Source organism: Pelecanus crispus, chromosome 1 (assembly GCF_030463565.1).
Source record: "Pelecanus crispus isolate bPelCri1 chromosome 1, bPelCri1.pri, whole genome shotgun sequence".
NCBI classification, from domain to species: Eukaryota; Metazoa; Chordata; class Aves; order Pelecaniformes; family Pelecanidae; genus Pelecanus; species Pelecanus crispus.
Window position 1 is genome coordinate 33,998,693 of NC_134643.1, and position 9,533 is coordinate 34,008,225.

Genomic DNA, 9,533 nt, shown 5'->3' on the forward strand with positions numbered 1-9,533 from the left:
GCATGTGAAGCAATCAAAATATTTTGCTTTGTCACCTTGCTAAATAGCCAAAAATATTTATCAGCTACACCTGTCCGCAATCAAGTAATAAAGTACTATTTAATAATAGATCCTACCTAAAAGCAGCTTCCCAAAAGCAGTTCATTCCACAAACATCAGAGGGCAGCATCCAATAGGAATTCCAGAAAGATACAGACAAATTCTTACACCTAACAGGATAAGACAAAAATAACCTATATAAATGTTACTGATTTTATGGCAAAGTTAAATGGATTATTTTCTAGCTCAAACATAACTTGAATAGTTAATTACCTGGCAGAAGACTGGCTATGTAAAGGAACTTGGATAATACAAAAAATGAGGTATTAGGTGCCAACCAGGAGAATTCTTTTAAGGAAGAATGGTCCCCATCCTTTAGCCTTTCCTCTCCATATATTTTCAGAGTGAGAAAAACAGAGGGATTTTTGAGGGTCATTCTATGTTCTTGGCTTAATATAAGTCCATAGGCAATAGAGTGAATGGCAACACTTCCTGCTGGAAAGAACTCCTTCACCTTTGCAATACCTTTGTCTACTTCAAGTAGAGGAGCAAGTAGAACATTTCATTTTCAAAGTTACATCGTCCATTTAAACACAACCCCTATTCATCCATGACTATTCGGTGCAAACCTGCAAAGCTGATTTTTAACAAAAAAACAGGCTTTGCAGCACCAACAAATTCCGTTGTTTCATAACAAAAGGTTAATGCAATACAGAAATAATCACCACATCTGGCAAGTTTTCCTTCTCCATACTAATGACAAGACTAATAATTTATTGACTTGTACTACACTAGCAACTAAACAAGCAGGTTTTACTAGTCCACCACTACATTGTATACAACAGTAATATAAGAAATATTTTAAAAGAACAATGGAAGTGTATTTTCAAAGGTTCTGGTGAGGAAATCAACATTGAGATTTAAAATCTTAAATGAGCAAGTAGAATATTGCAAAGCAAGGGGTATACTCTTGAGTGACCTCCTCTGCTCCCTCCTCCTGCCCTGGTGACACAATGCCAATAGCATTAATCCTCCTTTGAAAGTTGGTATCTGTGAATGAAAAGACATGTGCAAGAAGAAAGCCCACAAAAAAGCTTGATGATGAATAGGTATTTAAGGACTACAGCTCAGAACACTACTGGAAGTTGGCTTTGCAAGTTTGAAATGAATCAGCATCATCTTGGTAGGGTTATCTGGTATCTGTAAACGCCAACGTTTTGCTAATACCAGATTTAATAGATTAAGGTAGCATCAAAAGTGGCAAGCTGTATAATTTCTTCTTTATTCAACACTTAAGAAAAATGACCTGATAAACACTGTTTCACAAAGCCTCATTAAGTGTTGGGGAGGTGGAGCAGTTCTTTGGTAGAGATCACAGGAAATCCTCGTATCCTGTAGATACACGTTTGCAAGAATTAGTTGAGTAATTCTATCTCATGATTTAAACATGGTCTCCACAAATAAATATCCCGGTACAAAAAAGGATAATGTAAACTGTGACTCCTCTGGGGAGAGCAAATGGTATAAAACCACAAGTTCTTCCTGCCAGATTCTTTCTTGCATTAATCTCTGCAGCTTTTGAAGTTTCTTAAAAACTTCAAGGCATGTTAAGACCTTGCACTTTTCTGAAGAACAATCTTCACGATCTCCACTGTGTACCTTTTTGAAGTAACTGTCTCTCATTACTTTTAGGATAAACTGACTATCTCTCAAAAACAGTTTTATGGTTTGGAAGATTATTATCTTATTATTATTACAGGGGATTCCTCTTTCAGCTGTCAAGAGCTGTGTTTTCTTAGCTGCCTTGAGCTACTATCCCATCCAGACTACCAACGCAAGAGGCAAGCTTGAATTAACGCCTAAGTCATTTCTCTGACACATTAGGCCTTTCCAATAACCCGTTTAGCACAATGACAAGGTTTTCAGCCCTGGATTTGATTCATAAATTTCATTTTTGAAACAAAAATGTTACTAGGATACGTATGTATGTAATCTACCTAATGTGAGACCAAGACATTTTTCCTGCCAACAGAAGTCTCTCTCAACTGACCATATGCTACCATATTCCATAAAGTTTTCGCATCCAAAGGATTAAGAGACTGGAATCACTGGACAGCATTTTCTTCTTGTTATTCACAATAAGATCATTCAAAATGACACTCGTGAAGATATTTTTTTCACTTGAAATAAAACTTGAGGAAAACTTAGACTGCAAGTAAGTGCCACAAGTGCTTTACAAACCTAGGGAGATGCACCGTATCTTGTTCATCCAACAGGCACAGTCATTGTTACCTGAGCGAGGTTACTAGTCAGACAGGAATAGTCACCTTCAGCATGAGGGAGGGATATTTTGCTCACATCTATTATACGTTATGTGATTAAAGGTCAGTCTCCACAAATCGAAAGCAGAAAGTAACATCAGATGAAGGAAACCCAGGCACACGGAGCACCCTGACTCAGCTCCAATGCAGGACAGCAGTCAGCCCATGGGCCAGGCAAAAGATCCATCAGATGAGACAACAGGAGAGGCTCTCCAGACCACCTTACCGACTGTCTACAGGGGTTACTGCCTGCAGGGGTGTGGGGCTCACTGTGGGATCAAGGTGGACTGGGGAGGAATGAGAATGCAAAAACGCAGAGAAGATGGTACAAGGGTCCAGTCACACATAAACAGGCTGCCAGTCAGTACGACTGGCCATGTTGTGTGCCTGATCATCAGTCTCCTTATTAAACTCAATTTCTGTTTTCCTGGGCAACGGGGGGCTCCATTCTGTGTGTATGTGCGTGCACAGAGGTCAAAGTGCCAGCAAATGAAAAGGCGGCCACAGATCATAGGGGCCAATGAGCCTGCAGTGCCAGAAACTGGAGACAACATGCGCGCACATAGCATGCGGGTGTGCGCTTTGGTGCACATCATCACTCGCAAGCATCAAGCCAGACTAGCCCGCAAGTAGAGCAAGAGGCTTGGAAGCCAGGTATCAGACAGGCCATAAGGCTGGGCCAGACCCTGCAGAGATCAGAGGGTCTAAGCTACTGAAAGAACCTCTCTTTTAACCTAGCCTCAAGAGACGAGGGTCTGAGGGATGGCTACTGGAAAGACCAGAAGGTCTATGCCAGCCACCAGAGAGGCCCTGGGGTTTGAGGGGTGGCTAATGTTAAGGCCATAGGTCTGGACCAGCTACCCAAAAGACCCATTTGCATGAGGCAATCCCGTGGCTAACTGCTGCAAGGCTAAGGTCAATAACTGGAGGGCTCCATAGTGTATTCATCTGTGCATGTGTCTGCATGTCCAAGAGGGTCCAAGTACCAGCAACTGAAGTAGGGCTGCAAGCCTTGTGGGTTTGCATACCCAGGCCAGCAACAGAGGAGCCCCGAGGATCAGGAGCCAGTTCCTGGACAGACTAAGTGTCTAAGGCCAGTTACTGGAGGGATCCATACTTTATACATTAATACATTTTTCACTAAAAGCCTTTCACCCTGATCAGCCACAGAAGGGAACAGGATCAGGCCGCTTGTGGTGTTTGTGGTTGTGCAAGCACTGTTTTCTCTGCGTTGGATCTCTGCGGCCAGCCACGTATGTACGCGCTGTGGGCATATGTGCCCACTGGGAACAAGTGCTCAGCTTTGCTACTGGCTGGACCCAGGGACACGGAGCTGCAGCAGCCTCACCTCTATCACACTACTGGGTTGGACAACTCCTAACACCAACCACTGTCAAAAGTATAAAACCAAAGAAATACAAAGTTTTAAAAAGCATTGGTATCACAGATAAACATTCTCGAAGATGTTTGCCAGTTCAAGGTATCTCTCCCTTAGGCAACCAGCCATTTCATAATTACCTTTATCAGGTAATTTAGCTTTAACACCACTGGATAGTAAAAATTTTAGTCTTGCAGACATAGCAAAGGTGTCTATATTGTGACCTGAAAAAGAAGAATACTTTTCAGAATTAAAGGACAATTTTAAATTTGTGTGCAAAATACACAGCAATGCCCAAGTCGCATTCATGAAGACTGAGGCCATGTGCTCGGGCAAGTCAAGTTTTAACCATAAGGAATCCCCCAAAAATCAGTGGTGAAAAAAAATGTCCTTTTGTTAAGTGCACTGGCGGGCTTACTATTAACAGAGATCACAGTTTTCAAGTATACTTTCCAGTCCATGTGGCATCTTTTATACTACTGTAATTTCACAGGAAATTTAGCAGTATGTCCAAATGGTGAGGGCTGCAGTCACGACTACTGCCTTCCTGTCAGTATGGTAGTAACAACCTAAGTCTAATCAACTGCAAGAATCAACTAACAGAGAGAGTAGTGTCTCTCCTACAGCATAACTCACAACATACAGCAAAACAGGAAGGACACATTTTTTAGTTCCTTCCTGCTTATAATCACAGGAGTAAAAATTTGGGAAGATAAGAGATGCTCAATTCAACTCCCAAATGCACTGAGAATTTCTGATTCTTCTGAATAGCTTTTCCTGAACATCTGCAGCAATATCACAAATTTGTTATGATGTATTTTGTCAGAGAAGCACTGGCTTTATTAGATAGGAGAGAGCAGATGCAATGTTAAATATCTGACACAGGGCAAACTTTTTAACTGGAAATATCTTGACAATGTTTCATTAATTTACAACATTTCTATGTAAAATAACATTTGCTAGTCAACTTAACTGCTTGACAAATCCAGCAGTTTTTTTTTTTAAATGAAGTTTCAACTTCAAGTTGTTTAATGTTTCATCCTTGTAAAAGTTTCACTCACATTTTGAAATGCTTAGACAGCTTCTAGACCAATTTCTTAAGGCACAAGAGTAGCCGAGAGGCATACTGGTGAAACTGCTGGTTAAGTTCTGACACAGAGGAAAACAGCTGTGCTCAGTGCAAGGAAAGAACAAACTACCTATTACAACAACCCTCCTCTGCTGTCTAAGCCTGTGGGTATACTTCCTACACTTTTCCACGCATCATAATCCACTTAACTCTCCCTTTGCCGGGACAGTTAGAGAGCAAGAGACAGATCCAGTCAGATACCAGTGTCACACATAACAAAACAGTATGGCTGGCTGCATGACAATGCTAAACTACAGCATAATGGAAAAATGTTTCATTTAACAGGGTCAAATTCATTGACCTCACTGAATTCACGGAACTGACGACAGACTGATTGCTCCTCTACTTCTCAAACTTGCCATTAGGATAGTACTTTTTTTAGACCTGAATACAAAGATTAACATTATCTGCCTAAGTGAAGTGGCAATATTGATAAAATTAACTGAAGATTCACTTCTCATAAGCACAGTCTGCTAATTAAACTGAGCTGAAAGCATGTGGAGAAAGACTGACTTAAAAAAGCTACTCCACAGACAGCAGATTATAGTACTATTAAATGAGATACATGTAGCAAAGACGCATTTATTCACTCTGTTTTTTTCATTTTTTCACAGCCGCCGCCTTCATTCATAAATCATACTAGCAAAGGGAAAAAGGCTGACTACATATACTGGCTTTTGACTGGAAGTAGACACTTCAATATTTTCTTTTTTTCAAGTTCAGATCTATTGTTCATTTAGCTCTTATATATGACAGTACTGACTATTCATTACTACTTTTCTCACTGGAATGAATAATCAGGAGGTCAATTTACCTTCAATGTTGATCTTTCTTCACAGCTAAAACCCAACCTTCGGATTTAGCTAAAAAATTCTTGAAATGTTTCTCAGCTATTTATATCAAGTTTCAATACACAAGCCTTTAGTTTCTTAGTCATCTTGTTCCTCAGGCTACTGTAGCCTTTGAAACAAACAACTCCTTACCAAAGTGATTACCCAACAAGCTCCCCTGAATTATTATGTTTATTGGAGGAGCTTGCCTCAACCTGTAATTCTAGTTTCAATATGGTACTTCCTTTTTAATTAAAGATTTTGTACTTAAAAGCATCATCACTATTGCAAAATTCTTCCACGTGTAGTATGCTTAAGCTTTATTCACAGCTTGCAGTTTTCATGTTTGCATGCTTCTGAAAACTACCAGAAATCTCAACTTTCCCCCCATCACCGAGTATGACAGCTCTTTCTGTCCTTATGTCATATGCTAAGCTAGATTATTCAGGCAAAGAAAACCCTTCTTGGCTAAAGAGAAGAGGAAATCACTGCTGAGTGTGTAAACGCCTTCAGATGGCAGTTACATTTGCTTTGCCAAACTGTATTTTAAAGCTATCAGTGAAAACAGCTGAAGCAACCCATTACTGAAAGTTATTATTAATGCATATGAATTGTTAAACTTCAAGAAGGATTAGAAGGCTATCTGAACCCAATTTACTCTATAAGGTTATGAACCCTGTAGGCTATTACACGATCACAAGATAGTCGGAAGCGGGCATAAAACAGCCATGTGGCTGGCATGTCTCCACTAAAGAAACAGCTGAAGTATAAAACTGAAAAACACCAATACATTCACCAAGATGCGTGTATCAGTTCCACAAGTGAATGTTACATGATTTAATACTTGAGAATAATTGAAACATGCATCTAAAGGAACATTCAGTGGGGGCATTTCTTAACTGCCACAGGACAGATTTTTTCCTTAAACAAAAGCCTTTTAGAGACTGTTCTAAGGGACTGACTCACACCCGAGTTTTGCATGTACTGTTTGTACAAACAGCATATAAAACTTCAATAATTTACAACAGGATGATGTTCATCCTGAGCCTTCAGTTTGACAGCAGTTTAAAAGTACAGAATTCCCACACAGGTGTCAAACAGACACTGATTTTGCAAGGAGATATGCCCCCATGAAACTGTATGCACAAGGAATTATTTACAGCACTTAAGACCTTTGGAAAATAACTTTCTCAGTTTGTAAAGCTTTTCCGCATTGCAACACAGGCCAGATTTATATCTCATTCCACCTCACTCCAGCAAGAAACTTCTTGCACCTTGTTGGGGTTCTCCCCAACTAGTATCTTTGACTTAAAAACTACACTGTAGTACAAATACTAAAAAAGAAAGAAAGTACAGCTTTTAAAATAAACTTGGTTCTTCTTTTGCTAACCAGGAGCATGATGCACCTGGCAGTAACTGCAAGGTTTACTAATATATTTAGATTATCATCTTTTACCCAACAAAAATTCTCTTCATGTAAATTGCATATTTTCTTGAGTGAAACAAATGTCATATGTATGATTTTTTTCCTCATGCTTCTATTTAAAACTCGTTTATTAAACCAATGCAATCTTACATAAAACAGTTAAAGTTAACTCTTTTATTCCAATTATCATGTTCTTTAGAACTAGTAGATTTCAACTTCTCACAATGAGTTTTTAATCATGAACTAGAAGTGAGGAACAAGCGTCCCCATGTTTTTTCAAGTCATAATCTGTAGTAACGTGAACTAAAGCAAAAGCGAGGGGAAAACAAAAACATTCTCTGAATTAGTTACACCAGCCAAAAGCTGGGTTTCAACATTGCAGCTGACTCCACCCCTAGCAACTCCGAATGCTGTTTCATGGTATTTTGAGACAATTAAGTCAGAGCTGCTGTCACCCTGCCATGCTCCTTAACTCCTTTGCACCAGCACCAACACTTTCGTAATTACACGATGAGCTAATTCAGAGCGCTGAGCTGGCCAAACACGAGGTAGTCTTCAGGCAAGTCAGCACACCAGATCAACTCACTTGCCTGATCACAGGAGCACAAGCAGTGTAAGGCGTGGGGGGTGCCAGCGTGTGTGCAGCACGGGGAAGGAGGAACAGTCACCACAGCATCAAACCTACATTGCTTTAAACTGCTGTGGAATCTAAGCAGAGTTAGATGTAGGCTGCTGCAGAACGGCCCAGTCCTAATTACTCCTTCAGCTTCAGTGACAGACTTCTTGACACCCCTCTTTTCCTGGCATTCTGGTAGCCACGGGTGAACAGGATCATGAAACTAATCTAAAGGAAAACTAGTAATTTTTTTTATCATTCTGTAATCTCACTCGCTGGTTGACCACATAAAAATTTCTGCTGACAGGAGGCAGGCAACAGAAATACGCAGCTATGCAGAGCGTGAGATGCTTGGATTTGCAGCACTTTAGCTGCGGAACTGAACTCACAGTCTGCTGTGAGAAGACTGGCTTTATTAAAGCATCCCATAATAAACACTTTTGCTTAAATAAAGCTGTATGTGATAATCATGAAGTTACCAAGTTTCGGAACTGCGTAACACCCTGAAAGTGTGTTAGCTCGAAGAAAATGCACCCTCCTCACCTCACCGGCCCTGCTGCAACAAGGAAGCTGTCCGACCTGAACACGGTGCGGCTGCGAAGCCGCGGGCCCGCTCCCGCAGCTCGCCCCGGGCTTCACACCGCCCTGCCCGGCAGCGGACCTGCGGGCAGCACGGCCTCGGCGTGCACGGCGGCCTCGGCGTGCACAGGGGCCCCGGCTTCGGCCACCGGCCGGCCCCGCCGCGCCTGCTGGCCCGCAACACCGCGTTTTAAAGTTCTCTTTGCTTCTTTTTAAGGCTTCTTCAACCTCTGCTCGCCGGCAGCCGGCCGGTGGGATGCCGGGGCCGCTCGGGAGGCAGCGGGCAGCCACACCACCGCCCCCGCTCCCTCCCAAAGCGCTCCCCCCGCCTCGCCTCCGCCCCGCCGCCCCAGCGCAGCGGCCGCTGCCGGCCGGCACCGAGCAGCCGGGGGCCCCCGCGGGGGGCGAGGGCGGGCGCCGAGCCCCGCTCCGCCCGCGGGAGGGCGGCCTGCGCGCCCCCCGCGCCTCCCCGGCCCTCCCCGCAGGAATGCGGGGGGGAACCACCGCCCGCCCGGCCCCCGCGCCCCGTACCTGCCGGCCCCCGCCTCGCCTCGGCCCACGCTCCCCGCCGCCGCCCGGCCGCCGCTTGCCTGCCGCCGGGCGCCGGGCGCGGCGGGGTCTCGGGCCTGCCGCTCCCGGCCGCCGCCGGGCTCCTGCTCCAGGGAGAGGGCCAGCTGGCTGAAGCCGTAGAGCAGCGAGCAGACGCCGCAGCCCAGGCACAGCAGGGCCACCCGCGCGAACCGCCGCATCCTCCCGCCCCGGCCCCGGCAGCGGCGCCAGGCGGCGGCCGGGGCGCAGGCGGCAGCGCGAGCCCCAACGGACGCGTGGGCGGCGGCGCGAGCCCCGGCGTGCGGGGGCGGGGCCGAACGCGGGGCGGGCCCTGAGGCGGCCGGAGGGAGCCGCGTGCCGCCGGCGGGGCGGGGCGGGCCTCGGGGGGGCGGGGCGGGGCCGCGTCGTTGTGGCGGCTCTGAATCGCCCTTTAATCGCCCCAAACGTGGATAAAAAAAAAAAAAAAAAAGGTGGAAGTCGCCTTTCACCGCTGCAGACAGCCCGGGGGTGGGCAAGGGGGCCCGCGGGGCGCCGCTGCTCTGATCCCCTCAGGGGCGCCGGCTGGGCCCGGTCCCCTGGCGAGGGCCCGGGAGAAGCTGCTTGCCGCCTCCGGGGCCCCTGCCGTCAGCATGGCCTCCCCGCCCTCCCAGACCTCCGGAAGACGCG

General features: G+C 45.2%; 1 protein-coding gene across 2 annotated transcripts in view; it reads right to left on the reverse strand.

The window, feature by feature from the left end:
* Positions 1-9,067, reverse strand: part of GXYLT1 (glucoside xylosyltransferase 1) — a 32,512-nt gene extending 23,445 nt beyond the window's left edge. Inside the window, exons 1-2 of one of the 2 annotated variants that reach the window (XM_075711263.1) lie at positions 8,888-9,067; positions 8,820-8,849 (exon numbers count right to left, since the gene is read on the reverse strand). In XM_075711263.1, coding sequence (XP_075567378.1) covers positions 8,820-8,849; positions 8,888-9,067 — 210 coding nt within the window. Of the gene's footprint in view, positions 1-116; positions 210-8,819 lie in introns of both variants that reach the window. The other variant, XM_075711253.1, reaches the window with a different exon arrangement.
* Positions 9,068-9,533: the final 466 nt, after the last annotated feature.